The 24282-nt window shown below is 32.0% G+C and overlaps 1 protein-coding gene across 1 annotated transcript in view; it reads left to right on the top strand.

Moving 5' to 3' along the window:
- Positions 1 to 24282, top strand: part of LOC139497534 (serine/threonine-protein phosphatase 6 regulatory ankyrin repeat subunit B-like) — a 43062-nt gene that overhangs the window by 16762 nt on the left and 2018 nt on the right. Inside the window, exons 3-7 of the mRNA XM_071285762.1 lie at positions 5211 to 5300; positions 11572 to 11661; positions 18691 to 18780; positions 19263 to 19352; positions 23268 to 23336. Coding sequence (XP_071141863.1) covers positions 5211 to 5300; positions 11572 to 11661; positions 18691 to 18780; positions 19263 to 19352; positions 23268 to 23336 — 429 coding nt within the window. The remainder of the gene's footprint in view (positions 1 to 5210; positions 5301 to 11571; positions 11662 to 18690; positions 18781 to 19262; positions 19353 to 23267; positions 23337 to 24282) is intronic.

Genomic DNA, 24282 nt, shown 5'->3' with positions numbered 1-24282 from the left:
CCATGAAGTGAACATTCATCTAAAGATTAATTTTGAAATGTCTGACATTGTTAAGTTCGAATACAGTAAAAGTTTGCATTGTTTGTACAAAAAAAAAACACTTCATTTTGTTTAAATATTTTGGTTAGATAAAACTTTTTTTCTCATACATTTTTGTTCGTTTTAATGCCAATGTTATCATTGACTACGTTACAATATTATTTAACAAATATTTTGTCATATTTTATCCAAAATAAGAGGCTGATTTTTCAAGTTTTAAAAAATCAAGATGTTGCAATACTTTTTTCCATGTGTATATATCGTTTGAACCAAATTAAAAAGGTTTTGTATTGTTAATGGAAAGAAATTAACAATACATCTGAATGTGAATTAAGTGGTCCCGCTTTAATTATCATCCTGTTAAAGACTAATGAAGGAACTCTGATTCATATAAAAACGAGAGGTTAACCAAGCACATAGTTCCTTCCAAAAGGAATGACGACAATGTATTGAAACATTCAAAATTCAACAAATATGTTGTAATATTTACGTTAGAAATAAACCCAACTGCTAAAGTTGTTAAAGTAACAAACGAAAGGAAACATTCTAAGCAACCGGTTATTCGACCCGTTCGGATAAGCTCAGCATTACACAACTAGAGGAAACCACTACGTCAAGAAATGAGACCAGTGCGATAAGACTAGTTTAGTCTGTTAGAAGTAATATGTGTAAACAATTTAACCTGGCTGACCCTATTAAGGATCCCCGGCCGTTTTGTATTTAGTTTAACATGTTTTGTAGATATTGTTATGCTGAATCCAAAAATGAAAAGTGAAAAGGGGGTCACCAGACTTGTTTTTCCTCAAAATTATGCAAAATGTGAGATTTTGACCCTGTTTAAAATCTGTTCAGCCTATCAACAATAAGGTCTACATTAATTTAACAGACTAATAAAACTAAGCCAGTATGATTTATGATTGAAAAATCATTAACATTTTTAATGAATCGTTTCACTTGGGATTTTCAGACTGAACTTTCTTTTTAATAATAGATTTAGTTTCTAATTTCACCCATATTTTTATTTCAGTTTAAAATATTTATTCAATCGATATTTGGTAAAATTTTCGCAGTACATGTAGCTTTTGATAAAAAAACAGATGTTTCAAATACGGTAAAAAAAAAGGGGGCTTCACGAGGCTTAAAAAAAAATTACGGGCTTTTGTCTTTCTCCTCCATCTTCCATAAGGTCTGATTTCAGTGCACATATTTCATGACTATGATGTGAATTCTTTATTGATTGCCTTAATATAATTATGTGTGAATGTCCTTCAGACTGATCTAAATCTGATCTCAACAACCCAAAGCAATCGATTAACAATATTTGGTGTATAAAATAATAGCAAGATGTACCAGTCTGTTTGACAGGTATCATTTGTCCATGACCTCATTTTCATGTTTTTTTTTTGGTCAATACAAAGTTTTCGTTGTTTGGTTTGTTTCTTGTATATTATATTAAATGATATATAATATTTATTTGTATTAGTCCTGTCATGCAATGTTGTCAGTTTAGTGTTCAATTTAACATTGTCATAAAACTGAGATGTTTGGCTAGCCTCAAAACCAGGCTGAAACCGTTGTTTCATTAAATGTCCTGTACAAGTCAGGAAAATGGCAATTGTTATCTTATATTTCGTTTCTGTGTGTGTAACATTGTCGTTTGTGTTTTTGTTGCACTTAAGTCATGTAAGTGTTTCTGTTGTGTAGGTGTTATCCTCTTCTATTCGATCTGTTTCCCTCAGTTTTAGTTTATAACATGGATATATTTTCTCTCAATAAATTTATGATTTTCGAACAGCGGTATAATACGGTTGTCTTTATTTATATATATATATAAAACTCGTCTAAACATCAACCCAACAATGTTAGATGTGTAAATTTGCTTTCGCAAATTTTTAGTTCTTCCCTCACCGGGATTCGAACCCATGCTACTGTGATATCGTGACACCAAATCGCCATCACTGCAGCCGTCCCGCTAGACCACACGACCACCTGGGCTCTTTAAAAAGAGCTTTCTCTGGCCGTGTGTTACCTTTCCTCGTCAGTTTTAATCTAGCGGCGTACTACAGTACATGATATATAAGGCATGAAGTAGTCCGAGATTACCCTGACGTCCAACGGCTGTTTTGCCAGACAAGCTGGGGCCGTGGGACGTCAGAGCTCGTCCCATATCACCCATCGATTTCTGCATTTTGACTTTCACTTTCAAATGGACGTCAAGTTACGAGAGAGTTCGTGGCCTCGAGACTCAAATATGCAAATTTTGTAGGAGATCGATGTTTAACATTTAGTAGCCAACCACGATTTTTCACCTCCTTTACAGGAGATCGGTATTAAGCATTTAGTTCCGACCACGAGAACAATCGGAAGCTCTCGGACATTTAGATAACTTGCATCGTAAATGAACGAGGTGTTACATTATGGTCATTTGCATAAATCATCACTGTTTTCTCGTGGTCACGTGATAATCTTTGAAAATGAAAGGCAAAATGCAGAAATCGATGGGTCTCTGTGAAAACTGTTAAAATATGGAAAAATAAAGGTTGGCAGGTAGGTGAAACTTACATAAATGAAAAGATAAATGAAAAATGAACAGATTGATACCCGATTTATATATTTCCAAGGCCGTCAGTCGGCACCAGAAGCGACGAAGCAGCGCATCTATTTTGGGTGGGCAAATATTCACTTTTTGATATGGGACGAGCTCTGACGTCTCACGGCCCCAACTTGTCTGGCAAAACCGCCGTTGGACGTCAGAGTAATCTCGGACTAGGCATGAATATGTTATTGTTACAGATCAGCTAAATTATCTATAGTAAAGGATCCTACAAATTAATGTAATATACAGTCACAGAAAATAATTATATTTATAAGTACGTCTGAGTCAGTGACAACTCTACAACAGATGTATCCATAGGATCGCCATCAATGATGGTGATACATGGCTGTGTACATAATGTGTATACAACTCGTCTAAACATCAACCCAACAATGTTAGATCTGTAAATTTGCTTTCGCAAATTTTTGGTTCTTCCCTCGCCGGGATTGGAACCCATGCTACTGTGATATCGTGACACCAAATCGCCTGCACTGCAGCCGTCCCGCTAGACCACACGACCACCTGGGCTCTCTAAAAAAGAGCTTCCGCTGGCCATGTGTTACCTTTCCTCGTCAGTTTTAATCTAGCGGCGTACTACAGTACATGATATATAAGGCATGAAGATGTTATTGTTACAGATCAGCTAAATTATCTATAGTAAAGGATCCTACAAATTAATGTAATATACAGTCACAGAAAATAATTATATTTAGAAGTACGTCTGAGTCAGTGACAACTCTACAACAGACATTAGGTACACAGCCATGTATCACCATCATTGATGGCGATCCGATGGATACATCTGTTGTAGAGTTGTCACTGACTCAGACGTACTTATATATATATATATATATATATATAGTTCAATAACATTTGGTGCATGGAATTACTGTTAATGACATATATACTAATCATAGAGTATATTAGATGTTTAGTATAAAAAAAAATAAGATGTGGTATGATTGCTTATGAAACAAATCCCCACAAGAGACCAAAATAACACAGAAATTAACAACTGTAGGTCACCGTACGGCCTTCAACAATGACCCAAGTCCATACCGCATAATCAGCTATAGTATATATAATTCCACCCTCATTATAAAAATTTTCATTTATCTTTTTATGGCCGCCAAACTATACTGTATCTATTGCAAAAGCTGAAGAACAGGAATTTATTAAAATATCAGAAAAACAGATTTTAGGGTATCCATAAATGAATATAACTCAGTGCATGCACAGCAAACAATATACAAAAAAAACCCAAAGGAACAGCGCTTGTATTCTACATCTTTTCTACATCTCTAAGTCACAGCTAGGTCTTCAACTTGAAGCAAACAAAACTCAATTCACTGTAAGAAATATGCGTTGAAAATTGTGCACTGTACTTTGTAGTTTATTTGACCTTTTTAACTTCTTTCTTCGAAATGTATTTAAGCGACACTGATTAGTCTTTTGTAGACGAAACGTGTGTCTAGCGTAAGCACAAACTTTCAATCCTGACATCTATGATAGGTTTATTCAAAAGGGTCGAGCAGAACGAGAACAAATGTTGCATGATAAATAGGTGGTCATCTCGCTCCGAAACTTGTTGATTATACGGGCTTTAACACTAGACAATAATGAAGAAAGAATACAGAAATGATCAGACACTTTTGGAAACGTTGGATAAGAGAATAGTTACATGTATTTAATAAACATGACAGGTGGAATTGAACGATAAGGGGCATACAAAACGATGACATTGTGCATGTATTGACTCGAATGTCCAGAGAGGACATTGATCGATTGGGAGAGTAATTGGAATATTTTATGAAAAGATGGCCATGTTCAAGTAGCAAAAGTTTAAATTGGACAAAATGTGTCTTTTTTTATAAAAAAAACATGACATTTACATAAGACATAATCGTGGCAGCGTCTTTTTAGCCAAATCATTAGTTATTAAGTGGGTGACAAGCAAACATAGATGTAGCCATTTCCGTAATTACACTCATTATGTGTCACATAACTATAACTCTTTATGTGTATAATAAACAGTTCAGTGTTCAAACAAAAATAAAATTATTTATTAACGATGCATGTTCAACTGTACAGTTTCTAAATCATGTATGAACATTTGTAAAGGACCTACATTCAAATTCAAAACGGCGCGATTTAAGATTCGGTTGGTAAATTTCGAAATAAAAACGACATGAAAGTTTACTGTGGTAAGTAATGAGCTTTGAAGTTCCCAATTTTCTAATCTGTGGTTATGTTGCGTATATTAACCTACAGTTCTTAATTCAATCTGACATCTGTGTCTTCTCATTCGACGATTTAAATGTTTTATTTACGATTAAGTTCCTGACAATCAGTTTATTGATGTATTGACAGAAAAAAGTCAAAGAGCTGACAGTAAGATCACACTGTAGTTTTTTTGGATAAGAGTATCAATCACAATTGCTTTCAAAGTACCAAAATGTAGGTGGTCTTCTAGGTAAACCATATAACACTAGAACGAATACAAAATGTTACCCGTCATATAAGTACTGTTGAAATTGTCCAAAACATAATTTTTATTTATTAAATATTAAAACAGCATGATACTCCACTCCATGTGGCTAAAAACAAAGAAGTTGCTGAAATTTTAATTCAAAATGGAGCTAATGTTAACAGTAGAGATATTCAAGTGAGTATGTACATGAATTATGTATTAAACAATATTTGCTACAAAATATAGCTTCATAGCTCTATTGGACAGGTAACATTTGATCTTAAACCTGATCGATTTATATTGATTTGTCTAGTTTAAAGATAAAATAGCCCTACTATACACACCAAAGGCGACATATTTCATTCTTTAAATTTAGATGAAATAAAAGAGGGCATTCCTTTTGTCAAAGTAATCACCAATTAAGTATTTTATCCTTAATTCCATCGAAGTCTAGCAGAATTATTTATTAGTGTTACTATCAATATATTGCTGACGTGTTGATATTGAAATATATATCAATACTATTTAAATTTCAGAAATGATGAAAATTAAAGCAATCATCAGCCAACAAGGATATCATCCCTTGGTCAAAAAGAAAAATTATAAACATCAAGCCTTAGTCAAACATTATCTTACAGAAGATAAAGTTCAAATTGGGCTATTCAGTTTCTTGTTGCTAAAATATGTTGATACTTTTGGAGTCTCGCATCATTATGTACATGTATGTGTTCATTGTTTTAGTTCCATTTACGACATCGGAATAAACAGTAGGTTTGGTTTTATAGTTTGTTCTTAAGTTCTCTGTTACAAAACTGTTAGAGAGAGTTTGACTAACATGTTTGAACCCTCCGCGTTCTTTACGTTCCTGTTCCAAATGATGAGAATGTAGTTCAGTGGTTTTCGTTGATTTATGTTTTCATATTGTTTTTTGTAAATTATTTTGTTTTAAATTAGACTGTTTCTTTTTCTCAATTGAATTGTTTCATATTTTTGATGTTAGGGCCTTTTGTAGCCGACTATACGGTTTGAGTTTGATTCATTGTTAAAGACCGTATAGTTGCCTATAATTGCTTACATCTATTTCATTTGAACTTTGGTAGATAGTTGTTTCATTGCAAATCGTACCACATCTCCTTATTTTCATATTGGAAATATCGTGGTATGGTATAGCTCAACGAGAATCTATAGATTAATTGATTCAATGTTGATAACAGCTGTACAAATAATTGAAAGAATTTACATTATAGACAATGAACAAACAGTTTGCCAGATGTATGCTATCTAATATGAATTACAATTAAAATATATGCAACCGTTGTCTCAATTGACTAATAAACAGTCAGGGGCGTTACTTAAACAAGTTATTTTTTTTTAATTACTTATATAAGTAATTTTTTATTTTAAAAATAATAAAATTACTTAATAGAGTTATTTTAATTTTCAATAGAAACATAGACTAAATGTAGTCTTCATGATTTTAAACAACATTTTATATCACAAAATAAAGAATTTATCAGATTTGAGAGGAGTATAGAGATAAAGGGTTACTTTGAAAATAATGACAAAAATATTACTTGAATAAGTTATTTTATACATTTTTGAAAAAAATAGCAATTACACTTATCTAAGGCACATATGTAATTGATTTAGGTTACAATTTATAAATAACTTCAGGTCTTAATTAATTCACAAGTATCTATCTATTTATATCAGTCTACCTTCAAGATTTTAGAGGAAAATGATAAGTTAATAGTCCCAAGAGACCAATCTTTGACCCAGAAGCGTCGGTATGAAAGATAAGTGCGTCGGAAAGTTAATTAGTGTTTCTGAAGAATTAGTTTTTATATATCAAGGGAAAAATAACCAGATAACTGTGAAAATTATCTAAAGCTAGTAAAATCTGTATTCTTGGACACCTATAAAAATAATATTAAGAAAAATAACTTATATAAGTTATATTTAAATTAGCCTCGTTTTCAACATTACTTGTATAGGTAATTTTAATTGTTACTTGTTTAAGTAATGCCCCTGACTGATAAAGTAAAAAAAAGTCATTCATCTACAACCTAGAATTTTTTCATCATCTAATTTGGAAATTAAAGCAAAATGTGCATTACACTCAAACCTATTACAGTTTGTATTTTAACATAATCTGATTTGACTTTTAAAGCAACATCAAATTGTGGATGTAAATGGGGAATGTATCAAAGAGACAACAACCCGACCAAAGAGTAGACAGCAGCGAAAGGCCAACAATTGGTATTCAATGCAGCGAGAAACTCCCGCACCCGAAAGAGTGCTTCAGATGGCCCCTTAACACGAATGCATACTAATTAAGAGAAAATGGACGTCATACTGAACTCCGAAATATACACAAGAAACTAAATGTAAAAATGCGTCATCTTTAGCAAACATAGATAACCTGAAGATATTGAAAATTTCACAATTTAATAGAATAGAAAATATATCAGAAACAATCTTTAATCACTGGGGTAAAGCTGATGACCGTAACTGCATTCACGGTCATCCCAAGATGTCGGATGAAAAATTAGGTCAGTATCTGTATCGTCTGTTAAAGTGTTTCTATATTATTTTCTGTACAAATCATACATTTCAACGATGTAAATTTATAAAAGATTCACACAGAAATCACTAATTACTACCGAGAAATGTGCATGAAACAGGAATTTCGATTTGAAAAAAATCACTCAGATGACTGTAAATGACAATCGAGATGACCGTAACAGAATCAGCGATTCATAACAAGGGTGACCGTAATTGGTTTTAAGATGACCGTAATTTGTAAATGATGACCATAACTTTTAAAGGATGACCGTCATTTGTAAGAAATATCCGTATTCATATAACTACCTTTTTGTATCTAATAAAGTAAATCGTGTTGGTATAAACGTATTAATATGAGAGTATTATCCTATAAGTAGAAGAAACTAAGACGTGCTTCAAATGCATAGTTCACCATATGTATCTTTTTTACAGTAGAGGGTTGCATTTTTAAAATGAATTTGCAACAAGACATGAACAAATGGGAAACCATGCAACACAAGTGCGATAAAATGACACCTTACAAGTATAATGAACAAAAAAATGTGGTGCATAGCCTCCAACTACAAGACAAAAGAATTTTTTTTATTTCTGGGATTTCTTTTAATGACGTATAATAAATACATATTTTTAAAAATGCCATGCATGTACACCCATAGATATTATATCGTCTTCCATTTTGTCGTGCAAATAAAATAACAGAAAATATTTTGAAAATATTTTGAAAATATCATATGACTAAACTAGTGATGGTGAGCTCCAGCAAAGTAGATCCTTAAAATAGTCTTGTACAAATAGCGTATCACAAGGGGGAATGTTGTCAATTTGTATATACAAAGAAATGTTATTCATACAGTCAGGATTCTACTTCGTCAAACTTATCTCCCCATTACGCCAGGCACTTCATTTTCACAATCGTAGAAATGGAAGCCATTGTAGGGATATCGCGCTGCCAATTTTGCTCTTGAAAACCAATAAATGTATCCACATAACACCATTACGATCCTTATATGTCAGTTGTATTTTAAAAGACAAATGTATCTACTAGCTAATGAGCATCAGTTAATGATCTTGTCTGCATTGATTCAACTTAAAAACTATTATCTAATCGGATGTTAGGTGATACTCTGTTTTTGTGATTCATTAGATAGGTATTTCACTTGACCCATACATTTCATCTTTTCGTACTGTCATTTTTTACGTTATAAAGTCAACCTGTAGCTTTGATATATAAAAATTATAAAATCTGAAGCGATATCAAATACTCTTGCTTTGTACGTTTTAAAGACAAAATATATACCTCAAACACGCCCTAACATATTAAAAAAGGTGCACTCGATTTTCTCTTTTAGATACAATCGTTACTTTTTTTGGAGAATATTTTCTTGATTCACATAATGGAAGGGCAGACACGAAACTTTCTGAACTAATAGATTGATATGTTATCCGTCCGTGGTAAAAAAAAAAATTGGAGGGAGGTTAAGCATTTTCTACATCCAATTTATAGTACTTATGTCGTCGACTTGATATCTTATTGTTCTGCATTACTATGTAATAGATAAATTGAAAACTTATGCAAATGGTGTTTTTAAAATTAAACACTTCGTAATTGAGAAGAAAATTGTCGTTTTATATATTTGTTTCTAATAATTTAAAAAAAAATTGTTACTATAGTAAACATTACAGTAAACATTAATCGCCTTCTCTTACAAAGAGCTACGATTCTTTTGTTCTATTTCAACTGGGTTTCCGCCTGAATATATCAAGACATTGCCGAATATTCATATGTATTATTATTGTTTTTATGCTCCATTTATGAACGTTATGTTTTTCTGGACTTTGCGTGTGTCCGTTTGTCCAGCTTCAGGTTACATCAACTTAAAAATTAGTACAAATTTGCCCTATGGTATGATATTTTTAATTATAATGCCAAATTACAGTTCTATCCCATTTTCACGGTCCACTAAACATAGAAACTGATAGTGTAGACGAGGCATCCGTGTACTAGGGACACATTCATGTTTCTTCAAATTTTCGTCGTATCGCTGTCAATTTGTATTAAGATTTTAACGTGACGTTATCAATAAATATTTCATTGTTTACGAGAAATGTGCAATTTACTTTTTTTGTCATGAACCCAAAATACGGCCTATAGTATAAAAAAGAAATTTATGAAAAATATTTATATCCGCTAACCGAGCCCCTATTGAGATTGACAAACTCAACAAAAATCTTTGAATACTAGTACGGATATTTCTTAGAATTGACGGTCGTCCTTTATAAATAACAGTCAGCCTTTACAAATTACGGTCATCCTTTACAAGTTACGGTCATCTTTTTACCAATCACGGTCATCCTTGTTATATGTTACGGTCATCTTGAAAATATTTTGATTATGATTTACGGTCATCTTAACGATTTTTTCAAATCGAATTTCCCATTTCATGCACATTTCTCGGTAGTAATTTATGATTTCCGAGTGATTCTTTTATAAATTTACGTCGTTTCAATGTATGATTTGTAAAGAAAATGATAAAGAAACACTTTAACAGACAATACAGAAACTGACCTAATTTTTCATCCGACATCTTGGGATGACCGTGAATGCAGTTACGGTCATCAGCTTTACCCCAGTGTTTAATGTAGCATAATTGTAAAACTATTGTTCTATTTGCTGCAATTTGTGAAAGTCTTTTATCATCACTGTCAAGAACTGAGTCTTTTTTTATATACATAAATCTTCACATATTTGTGTAAAGTTTTTTTTAAATTGTGAAAGTTGCAATAAGTTTACACAGATATTTACTATTTTTGGATAGGTTTGCGGTGTTTCGTAAATTAAACGATAGTTTTTGCTGAAGGTCCCCGGTAACCTCTTTCTCGTCAGGTAAAGGCCGGGGCTTTCAACAAAAGCTATGGTATAATTTACGAAACCCCGCAAAAGTATTTGATTTGATTGTAATGATATTTTCAATGTTCAATCCTTACAGGTGATTATCTGATATTCATTACTTTACTTCCATTTTTGAAAACGTATCTAATAAACTATACACAATCTGTTGGTCCGATAATATTTCGTAGCAAAAAAAAAGTGCACATTATACGTAAGTTTGGCGTGACAAGCTTTCAGTTAATTGTACAGTGCAATTGTTCCTATATTCAAAGCAACACGATAATATTAAGTTACGGTGCAGTCCGGTGTATCCGCGCACCTAAGACTTATGACTTCACTTCATCCAACTGAAAAAACCAATAATTGAATAATATTGTGCGAATACATTCATAACATACTTTTATTTTATAAAATTATCGGTTTGTAGGGTTTCACCCTCAAGATTTTGTGTAATGTGTGTCAAAAATTGGGGAAACCTCTGTTCTGAGAGTTCCTCAAATGTCCGGTGATTTCGCGCATGCCTTCCAAAAATAGCTTATTTTGAATAGAGGAAAGATTTGCTGTTACGAAAGGTAGCTAAATTCAATCCAACCACACCACCAAGGATGCAGAGCAAAATTTATTTCAATCTGATGAAAATTTGACCTAAGTAAAACACATTTTATTTGATGCTGTATTTTTTTTAATGGACATCGGCCAAAAATTGTAAATCACGGGATTGCAGTTATTATTTCAATCTTGAACTTATCAATTGTCTTCTTTTTTATCCTTTCGGAATGCTAAAACAAGAACAATTTTATTTGCGTTGCGTTGCGTTGTTGATATAACGAAAGCAGCTGATGCGCAGTACCACTGGCTGCGCAGACATCGGGGACTCTTGATTGCTGTCATATAAGAATTATCTTTGACTTTGAGGTAAAATGAATTTATACTGTGCCAATCTAGTTTTACTTGAATTGTTATTGATTAATTGTGTGATTACAATATGGTTGTTTGTTTTATTTTTCGAAGAATCAGACTCCTCTCCATGTGACCAAAAACATAGATATTGCTGAAAAGTTAATTAAGAACGGAGCTGAAATTAACAGTGTAGATAACAAAGTGAGTGTGAACTACGTAGAAATGAATGCTCGATTTATATAATAGCTGTCTTTAATTGTATAACATTTGTTTTCTGATTCTTTTTAAATTCAATAATGGAAGACATTTGTTTGGGTTATTTTCATCGGCAACATAAAAGTGAGAAAAAATATCCAATATTTTGTTTTTCAGTTTACCTTTTCAGTTGTTAATTAAAAAAAAAACGACGATAAGAGTGTCCTTTTCTCACTCAGAATGAAATATCAGCTCTCTCATCCTCTCAAGGTGCACTTTATAAATATAACTCTTTCTCATACCACGCCTCTTTTTAGGAGCTATATAGTATTAATAGATAGTTTGACATGTTGACATACTGGATACCAGATATGATCCCTATGTTGTAAATTAAAGAGACATAACTTGGGACAGTATAAACACATTGCGTTGAAACATGTATTCTGAATGAGGAGAAACGTACAGTTAGGGGTAGTACAAACTTTTAATATATGTTTAAACTCTTACAAGTTCAGGGCATATAAATGTTGAAATGTGCCACACAGCCCTATGTTTTGACCTTTGAATAAAATAGATGTGCATATCAACTTTCTATTTTATGATATATATTTTTTACGAAACTTCATAGTATAGAAAGTATCACAGTTTTAGCCGCAAAGAGAGTTCTTGTGGGAAATTATATTGTCTATATTTACAGATATGTAACCTCAAGAAGCAATATTCTGATGAAATGATCGATATAGATTACTTTTATCATAACTTATTTCAAAATCATGCAAGAACTAATAAAGAGATTAACACACTTTTGAGATATTAACTCATATGATCAACATCGTGGAGCACGTGATTTAGAAAGTACTTCATATATACTATTTGAATGATCCCAAATATTGTAATCATTATAAATAAGAAAAACTGCTTGTTTCCTTTGAATACACGAAACAAAAACAAAACCTACAAATACATGTATCAAAAACGCAAATATAAATTCAGAATCTAAAGGCTGTGGTAACTTAGTTCGTATAAGGTATGTTTGAGTTATGCAGTAGTCTCATGAAAACAAAGTGTTCAAAAAATGTTGCAATATTTTTTTAAATAAAAATTCATCTAATTGTTTGCTGACATGCATTGCAAGTTTTAAAAGTTTATCATGATAGACCACGAATTACAGTATACCTACAGTATTAAAAATAGACCTCCGTACTAATATATTTCACATTTTTTATTCGAGCGTCACTAAGTATTTTGTAGACGAAACGTGCGTCTGGCGTAAATATTTAATTTGAATCCTGGTATCGATGATGAGTTTATTAATCATACTTAGTACGTAGAAAATCGGGACACCTCTTCTAGGGGACGGACAAAATCATAAAGTAGTTTGGTTGAGCATGGATGTGGGATTCAATCCCATTACATAGTAAAAAGATGATGTAACAGCTAAATAAACTGATAGACAGTAAACAAACGTTGGAAATAGCTTGACCTACACAATGGACACACACAATTATCAAACACACTTTTTATGGAAATATTCTTTAGAAAGCAAAAAGTGTCAGTATTCACCTCAGAAACTTACAAAACCTTTGAATATACTTATTAAGAAGGGATATAATTACGATACTGTTGTCAAGTCATTAAAGATTGCATATTTTGGCGTTAATATTGAGTCACTGATAAGGTCTTTGCATCGGAACTAAACACATTTATTCTAAAATCAGTTGTTGGCATGACACGGGTTATGTTCTTCTCATATATGTTATGATGGTATGATACTAAACCCCTAACGGGAAGGATTGTGCCTGATGTTCATATGATGAAATCATAATCTTTCAGTCAGTTTAATTGAAGTCTGGAGCTGGCATGTCAGTTAACTGCTAGTAGTCTGTTGTTATTTATGTGTTATTGTCATTTTGTTTATTTTCTTTGGTTACATCTTTTGACATCAGACTCGGACTTCTCTTGAACTTAATTTTAATGTGCGTATTGTTATGCGTTTAATTTTCTACATTGGTTAGAGGTATAGGGGAGGGTTGAGAACTCACAAACATGTTTAACCCCGCCGCATTTTTGCGCCTGTCCCAAGTCATGAGCCTCTGGCCTTTGTTAGTCTTGTATTATTTTAATTTTAGTTTCTTGTGTACAATTTGGAAATTAGTATGGCGTTCATTATCACTGGACTAGTATATATTTGTTTAGGGGCCAGCTGAAGGACGCCTCCGGGTGCGGGAATTTCTCGCTACATTGAAGACCTCTTGGTGACCCTCTGCTATTGTTTTTTTTTCTGCTATTATTTGGTGGGGTTGTTGTCTCTTTGACACATTCCCCATTTCCATTCTCAATTTTATTTAAACATACAAAACTATCAAAAACACTAAAAACACACATAAGCGACTTGAATTTACCCGCAGTTACGTAACGCTAGTGAAAAGTTATTTACAACTAATAAAAAATCATGTTAAAAAAGCATATTAGCAAATTTACAAGAGTTAAGTATTTTTGTGGATTTTTTTTTTATATATTAATTTATGTAGATTGATAGACATTTGTATTTTCATGGGTAACTAATCAATGGTTTTGCCGAAGGTTTGCTACAAGATTTTGAAAAAAATCATGCTTCGTTGAACATTTAAAAACATAAAATCCACATAAAAATAGTATCGCCAAAAAACAATGAATCCACAAAAACATACATGTATTCTCGAAAAGTCCAAACATTCTATCTGTTATTTTATCTATAAATTCTTGTTCCACATTCAATTGAACGAAATACAGTTTATAATCTAAGTGTGCCTAAATGATACATGTAATAACGATAACTTCTCAAACCGCAGTTTGCAATGTGTCCAACAGTCACAATGTATTGCACATATAATGTAAACAGTTTATAAATTGTTTGCACATAATTTTGACAGCTTTTAACAAATTAGTGATTTACAATGTTTTAGCATAAGGTCTCTTATGACCAATTCATTGTCAACATTATTCCTACATATGATCGTTTGAAATCATTTTTGTGATGCAAACGCCCTTACATTTACAAAAAAACAGTGCATGAACATTCGTAAAAGGCATACATCAAACAAGATGCAAGTTTTCTTTAAATCATTATTATCATCATCAAAATATGTGTTGTTGGTAAATATTGGGATAAATAATAATGGTGTCTATATTATATATGTTTCTATTAATAGGGAAGGACGCCATTGTACTGTTTGGAAGAAACCTTTAAAAAATCACATTGGTATATGAGGGAATTAAAGGTAAGACAAAGACTATAATGCATTCCATATTTGTACAAATCCGTATTAAGTGAGTTTGTTAATATCATTTATCATAAACGTGACCATATTATCAAACTCCAAGTATCATCTTGATACAAATGCACTAAATTACTGGTTTGGGACTCTAGAATTGGTCCCAACCGAACATTAACTGATGTGTTTAAACACAAAAAGGTTATTCTTTTTTAGATTAAAATCTGTTTTTCTCTGGTTGTATCATTCTGCTCCGGTATAAATTGGTTGACTGTTATGGAATAACCGTTTCACAAATTGCGTACTCAATTATAATCCAGGTACATTTGATAACTATGATATCGTAACTACAATCCCCTCCCCCTTCCACGAATGGTACCCACTGAATAAAACTATTTGTCTGATTTGTAATAACATAAGTGACCTTTCTAACATAAGAATAAAGCGTTAGATATGTTACATATAATACACGTGTTTTGTAAAAAAAAAAGAAGATAAACCATTATTTGCTATAATGCATTATAAAGTTAGTCCCTCATCAAATGGCAAAATCAAAAACATCAAACGAATGTATAAGAACTATCATATTCTTGACTTGGTACATGCATTTCTTAAATTTGGCATAGTTTGCAGAATGACGATTTCACAAAGACAAATCGCAGTATTATCATGCTACCTTTACCTTACAGGGTTATGAAAGGATTTATAAATATGGTGCTCCTTTTGTATTCCATTAGTTGTATATTCATATCGTTTGACTGTTTGGTTCAAGCGTGTGTTTTTTTATATGATGAATAATTCAGGAAAGAACTTAAGATGCACCATATAAAGTTTAATACTATTCAACTTCCTATTTAAATTGCTTTCCTGCATTTTGTTTCAATTGTTATAACCACTGGACTGATATAACTTTGTATCAATTGATCACACCAGCCTAGTAGTCATTATTGCATTTGAAGACATGAATGCGTTTTGTAAATATACTGTTCATAACAATTTGAATCATGGAAACATTATGATTTTTTTCTAACCCTATATGAATTTAGGAAGAATTGGCAATCTTATCTTTTTTTTATTAATGGTTTTCTTTGCTCTTCAAATAATTTGTTATGCTTTCCAATTGTTTTAATTCGAGTGTAAACACATGCATGTCTGGCGTACTCAATTCAAAGCATGATATCTTTAAGGATTTTTTTCTAGATGTTTTCTAATCTTATTGTTCGTGTAAATGGCTGCCTGATTGAAAATAGTTATATGTCTTTTTAGAGTGATTCACTTTTACATCAAGCATCGAGTCAAGGTGAACTGAACGCTGTGAAAACCTTAATTACTCTAGGTGCCAATTTGTCAGATCAAAATGATGAGGTTAACTTTTTTTTTTAAATTGACAAGTGAAATATGAAGCCCAATAATGGGTTCTTCGAATGCATCTCTGATATCTGTCATACAATGGCCAATTTAAAAATGAGACTCTCAATTAACTTTAAAAAAAATATCGTTCAAGTGAAGATTAAACAGGATCGACTGCCAAACTTCATATAACCAGAGGAAAATCCTATCATTACTCTAGATAAACTAAAAACAAATGATTCTTTTGTACTTATATAGGTTTGTAAAAGTGTTGATCGTGCAAACAATTAAATTTACTTTTACGCCCTTATACAATTACAATAAAAAACAATCTGTTCTTAGTTTATCTAGCGTTGTGGTCAAATTTGCCTCTGCTTAGAGACTCTAACTAGGCCGAATATCTCAAACATTTTGTTTGTTGCATCTATTAATGTTGTTTCGTCCTCAACATAAAAATGTCTACTTTGTTAAAAAATTACTTCTAAACAAAGTCTCCAGGAAAAGCTACACAATGTGTTAATTCTTTAAATAAGTGACATTTCTAACATACGAATAAAGCCTAAGAAATGCTACATACAACAACAAAAAATGATAAACTGATGTTATAATTTATGTTTTTTGCCATGATGCATTATAAGTTCGAAATATACTGAAAGAATCAGTTTTGTCGGCAATTTGTACATTTTTCCTTTTAGCTTATTGCCTAATATTAAAATCATAGACAGACCTAATACTAATACTGAATATAAGCCAGTGATATCGTGTAACAGTGCAGTATGGTCAATACTGATGTTCATCCGCGACATATACATGCATTCAACCGAATAGATATCACACAGTTTGTACGTGTTATAGACACTCTAATTCATATTATCTCAATCCGAAACCTATTGTGAAAACAAAAGTTGCCAACAAAAAGAATAATTGCATGTTTTGTTTTGTTACTGACTTCAGAAGCCCGGATATCAGCTGGCTCGTCCGGGCTTATTTGATCTTCTTGTTGAGTACGTTAGAGTCCTAAACAAAACAGCAAATATTCTCGTCTTTGTTAACATCTGTGGAATCACTGATTGTATGTGACATTTACAACCTTGTATCTTTATGATAGTCATTTTTTCATTGGTTTCGTCAACTGATAGCGTCTGATTTGTCAGTTTGTATAGACTTCTCCTTACAGGTCGGTATTTTGTTATATATTTTTCCATAGTGGATTTGGTACATTTTTAACTTAATCTTACTGTCATGACTTGTGATGAAAATTAACAAATACATTTTGACGGATATAACAGATTTCAATTTCAAAGCTTGGTAGCAAGTATTTTCTCGTTTGAATTGTTTTACATTGTCTTATCGGGGCCTTTTATAGCTCACTATGCGGTATGGGCTTTGCTCATTGTTGAAGGCCGTACGGTGACCTTTAGTTGTTAATGTCTGTGTCATTTTGGTCTTTTGTGGATAGTTGTCTCATTGGCAATCATACCACATCTTCTTTTTTATATTATTTTCAATATTGGTTTTCCCTAGGGTAATACACCTCTTCATCAGGCAGTTGAAAATGGTGAACTGGCCACAATAAAATGTTTGATACGCCTAGGTGCAGATATAACAGCTAGAAATAAAAAGGTTAGTCCAAATAAATGAATTAATTTCTATCTCCTTGCCAATAACTTAAGGTAATTCAACATGGTGTTCAGTGTGTGACGTTGTGCTTATAATAAATAAACTCATCATAGATACCAGGACTAAATTTAGTATATACGCCAGACGAGCGTTTCGTCTACAAAAGACTCATCAGTGACGGTCGAACCCAAAAAGGTTAAAAAGGCTAAATAAAGTACGAAATTGCACAGCATTTCGGACCAAAATTACTAAAAGTTTTGCCAAATACAGCTAAGGTTATCTATGCCTGAGGTAGAAAAGCCTTAGTATTTCAAAAAATTCAAAAATTTGTAAACAGTAAATTTATAAATATAACCATATCAATGACAATTCATGTCAGCACAAAAAGTGCTGACTACTGGGTTTGTGATACCCTCGGGGAAATAAATCTCCACCAGCAGTGGCATCGACCCAGTGGTTTTAAATAAATTCATCATAGATACCAGAACTAAATTTAGTATATACGCCAGACGCGCGTTTTGTCTACAAAAGACTCATCAGTGGCGCTCGAATCCAAAAAAGTAAAAAAGGTCAAATAAAGTACGAAATTGCAGATAATAATGTTCCTTTCACCTACTTAGCTCAAAGTTCACTGTCAGTTTACTCTCCGGAATTAACAACTTTTTAAACAGTCAAAAATAGACTCAAATTAACAACTGATTGATGTAATCTAAGAATTATAGTTGACATTATATGATTGGTTTGTGAGGATAAAGATTTTGGTACTGAATAATTGTATGGAAACACCTTTGTTTGTTTTATTTTACGAAAGAATCAAACTCCTCTCCATAATGCCACGCGCATAGATGTTGCTGAAATATTAATTCAGGATGGAGCCGAAGTTAACAGCAGAGATATCAATGTGAGTATGTACATGTATTATGAAGAATGTGATACTAGAGTTAAACTATAGCTTCCCGGGGCAGGTCACACATTTGAAACCTTTTCGGTTTATAGTATGATGCTTACCTGCAAAACGAGTAACAAAAAGCATTTTAACTCTAATTTACAATTTATTAAACATATTCATATGTTTTGTACGTACAAAAAAGATGAAAAACTTCCTTTATTGACAAAATCGAGGAATGTCGAGTCCCCTAAAGAAGAATGACAGGTGTTATAGTATAATGTTCCGTTCACAGATTACGCCAATTCAATTTTGACTTATTCTTGTCAAATTAAAACTTGAAAAATACACTCATATTAACAACTGATTGATGTCATCTAAGAATTTTCTTTGACATAATATGATTGGTTCTGCAAGTGAAAGACACATAGCTTTTAAAACTTAATGCTGGTATCAATTAATTGTTTAGTATAGTTGTTTATTTTATTTTATGAAAGAATCAAACTCCTCTCCATGTGGCCAAGCACATAGATATTGCTGGAATATTAATTAAGTATGGAGCCAATGTTAACAGCAGAGATATCAATGTGAGTATGTTCATGTATTATGAAGAATGTGATATTAGAGCTAAACTATAGCTGCCCGGGACAGGACACACCTTTAAAACTTCTTTGGTTAGTAGTATGTTGCTTACATATACGAAAAGGCGATAACCTCAAATGTCTTCTTAATATAGACTATAATAACGATTACAAATTTGAAAATGAAAAAAGCTAGTACAAGACAAGATTGTAATATATATCAAGTATAATAGGTAACTGTTAATTGTATGAATATGACCTAGGACAGGCATATAGATAAAGTGGCAGGATAACATTGGTGTGCTGGCTAAACCCTTCCTCTAACTTGTGACAGTTGTGTAATCGCTTCAAACAAAAGCAAACTATGCAAAACAATAAACTTAAAACAAATGAGAAAAGGCCACATATGACCACACCTCTATTGCATGCTTCTAACTCGGGACAGGAACATATATAATACTGCAGGGTAAAACTAGTGTAAAGGGACCAGGCCTTGATTAACCTGGGACCGAGGTGTAACATTTCAACCTAAGAACAAACTATAAATACCAATTGAAAACGGCATAGCTCATCAGATTGATAAACATTTAAATACATCTAACAAAAACACCGAGTGGATATGGCAGGGTACGTATACATCTCCACAACAAATAGACATTAAGTACGGATATATACTGACAGCTAGTCTACAGCCAATACCAGCTTATAAAAACTCATGCATCTAAGACTTAAATATCAATCAGTACACACCCAACATCTAGTATAATGTTCCGTTCACAGTGTTGTGTTTACTTGCAATTCACTGTTGATTTATTCTCGATAATTAATCCTTGTAAAACATTCAAAATAGACTCAAATTAACACCTGATTGTTGCCGTAGAAGAGTTCTCCTTGACATTTTGTGATTGGTCATTGGGGTGAAATACACATGGCTTTACACTATGACAATCTCTTGAATAGATTAAAGATAGCTTATCCGGACAGAAGCATCTTTTAAACCCTCTTCCATTTATATTAAAGTCCTTACCTGAAAAAAAAGTAAAATTAAATGTCTTCATGTTATGGAATAACCTAAAGATTATAAAATAAGTTTTTGAAATTAAAATACGTAAGTAGAGGATATAATGTTATCCATATATTATAAAGAGTATACTGAATGAGTGTAATGTTGAATGTGTCCATCTGTACTCTGTTGATTCTCAATTACATTAATTTTCCCATTTTGTACAAATATTTCAATATACTGAACTGGATAACCTCTGAAGCCTTCCCAACATATACAAACCCGGTTGAGCAATAGTTTTAGCTAAACATAAATCTATATCAGCAAGTCTCTATGTATACACATACACTTATTTCATATCGCTAATCAACAAGCTTTATAATTAGAAAGTCAGTATAAATTCTTTGCATTCTTTAAATAATTTGATATTATCACTTATTGAGTAGTTTAAACTCATTCTTTTATTGAACCTGCATTTCTGAAAAAAACCTCCATGCACACTTATGACAAATTTTACAAAAGTAAAAAGTACAAAGAAAAAAGTGTCAAATAAATTATACGCTAATCAAATATTCGATGAACATGAATGTTTGTACAATTGTCTTTAATTGTATTGCATTTTTTCTGATTCTTTTTAAATTCAATAATGGAAGTCATTTGTTTGGGTTATTTTCATCGGCAACATAAAAGTGAGAAAAAATATCCAATATTTTTTTTCTTTAGTTTACCTATTCAGTTGTTAATAAAAAAAACGACGATAACAGTGTATTTTTCTCACTCAAAATGAAATATCGGCTCTCTCATCCTCTCAAGGTGCACTTTGACAATTTAACTCTTTCTTATACCACGCCTCTTTTTAGGAGCTATAAAGTATTAATAGATATTTTTGACATGTTTAAATACTGGATACCAGATATGATCCCTATGTTGTAAATTAAAGAGACATAACTTGGGACTGTTAACAATATAAACACATTGCGTTGAAACATGTATTCTGAATTAGGAGAAACGTACAGTTCGGGGTAGTACAAACTTTTAATATATGTTTAAACTCTTACCAGTTCAGGGCATATACATGTTGAAATGTGCCACACAGCCCTATGTTTTGACCTTTGAATAAAATAGATGTGCATATCAACTTTCTATTTTATGATATATATTTTTTACGAAACTTCATAGTATAAAAAGTATCACAGTTTTAGCCGCAAAGAGAGTTCCTGTGGGAAATTATATTGTCTATATTTACAGATATGTAACCTCAAGAAGCAATATTCTGATGAAATGATCGATATAGATTACTTTTATCATAACTTATTTCAAAATCATGCAAGAACCAATAAAAAGATCAACACACTTTTGAGACATTAACTCAAATGATCAACATCGTGAAGCACGTGATTTAGAAAGTACTTCATATATACTATCTGAAGGATCCCAAATATTGTAATCATTATAAATAAGAAAAACTGCTTGTTTCCTTTGAATACACGAAACAAAAACAAAACCTACAAATACATGTATCAAAAACGCAAATATAAATTCAAAATCTAAAGGCTGTGGTAACTTAGTTCGTCTAAGGTATGTTTCAGTTATGCAGTAGTCTCATGAAACAGAGTGTTCAAAAAATGTTGCAATCTTTTTTTAAATTTAAATTCATCTAATTGTTTGCTGACATGCATTGCAAGTTTTAAAAGTTTATCATGATAGACCACGAATTACAGTATACCTACAGTATTAACAATAGAGCTACGTACTAATATATTTCACATTTTTTTATTCGAGCGTCACTTAGAGTATTTTGTAGACGAAACGTGCGTCTGGCGTAAATATCTAATTTGAATCCTGGTATCGATGATGAGTTTATTAATCATACTTAGTACGTAGAAAATCGGGACACCTCTTCTAGGGGACAGACAAAAAAAAAATAAAAGTAGTTTGGTTGCGCATGGATGTGGGATTCAATACCATTACATAGTAAGAAGATGATGTTACAGCTAAATAAACTGATAGACAGTAAACAAACGTTGGAAATAGCTTGACCTACACAATGGACACACACAACTATCAAACACACTTTAAACATACAAAACTATCAAAACACTAAAAACACACATAAGCGACTTGAATTTACCCGCAGTTACGTAACGCTAGTGAAAAGTTAATTACAACTAATAAAAAATCATGTTAAAAAAGCATATTAGCAAATTTACAAGAGTTAAGTATTTTTGTGGATTTTTTTTTTATATATTAATTTATGTAGATTGATAGACATTTGTATTTTCATGGGTAACTAATCAATGGTTTTGCCGAAGGTTTGCTACAAGATTTTGAAAAAACAATCATACTTCGTTGAACATTTAAAAACATAAAATCCACATAAAAATAGTATCGCCAAAAAACAATGAATCCACAAAAACATACATGTATTCTCGAAAAGTCCAAATAATCTATCTGTTATTTTATCTATAAATTCTTTGTTCCACAGTCAATTGAACGAAATACAGTTTATAATCTAAGTGTGCCTAAATGATACATGTAATAACGATACCTTCTCAAACCGCACTTTGCAATGTGTCCAACAGTCACAATGCATTGCACATATAATGTAAACAGTTTATAAATTGTTTGCACACAATTTTGACAGCTTTTAACAAATTAGTGATTTACAATGTTTTAGCATAAGGTCTCTAATGACCAATTCATTGTCAACATTATTCCTACATATGATCGTTTGAAATCATTTTTGTGATGCAACTTACATTTACAAAAAAACAGTGCATGAACATTCGTAAAAGGCATACATCAAACAAGATGCAAGTTTTCTTTAAATCATTATTATCTTCATCAAAATATGTGTTGTTGGTAAATATTTGGATAAATAATAATGGTGTCTATATTATATATGTTTCTATTAATAGGGAAGGACGCCATTGTACTGTTTGGAAGAAACCTTTAAAAAATCACATTGGTATATGAGGGAATTAAAGGTAAGACAAAGACTATAATGCATTCCATATTTGTACAAATCCGTATTAAGTGAGTTTGTTAATATCATTTATCATAAACGTGACCATATTATCAAACTCCAAGTATCATCTAGATACATATGCACTAAATTACTGGTTTGGGACTCTATAATTGGTCCCAACCGAACATTAACTGATATGTTTAAACACAAAAAGGTTAGTCTTTTTTAGATTAAAATCTGTTTTTCTCTGTTTGTATCATTCTGCTCCGGTATAAATTGGTTGACTGTTATGGAATAACCGTTTCACAAATTGCGTACTCAATTATAATCCAGGTACATCTGATAACTATGATATCGTAACTACAATCCCCTCCCCCTTCCACGAATGGGACCCACCGAATAAAACTATTTGTCTGATTTGTAATAACATAAGTGACCTTTCTAACATAAGAATAAAGCGTTAGATATGTTACATATTATACACGTGTTTTGTAAAAAAAAAAAGAAGATAAACCATTATTTGCTATAATGCATTATAAACTTAGTCCCTCATCAAATGGCAAAATCAAAAACATCAAACGAATGTATAAGAACTATCATATTCTTGACTTGGTACATGAATTTCTTAAATTTGGCATTGCAGAATGACGATTTCACAAAGAAAAATCGCAGTATTATCACGAGACCTTTACCTTACAGGGCTATGAAAGGCTTTATAAATATGGTGCTCCTTTTGTATTCCATTAGTTGTATATTCATATCGTTTGACTGTTTGGTTCAAGCCGTTTTTTTATAGATGAATAATTCAGGAAAGAACTTAAGACGCACCACATAAAGTTTAATACTATTCAACTTCCTATTTAAATTGCTTTCCTGCATTTTGTTTCAATTGTTATAACCACTGGACTGATATAACTTTGTATCAATTGATCACACCAGCCCAGTAGTCATTATTGCATTTGAAG

This window comes from Mytilus edulis, chromosome 12 (assembly GCF_963676685.1).
Source record: "Mytilus edulis chromosome 12, xbMytEdul2.2, whole genome shotgun sequence".
Taxonomy (NCBI): domain Eukaryota; kingdom Metazoa; phylum Mollusca; class Bivalvia; order Mytilida; family Mytilidae; genus Mytilus; species Mytilus edulis.
This window is presented reverse-complemented; position numbering and strand designations above follow the sequence as displayed.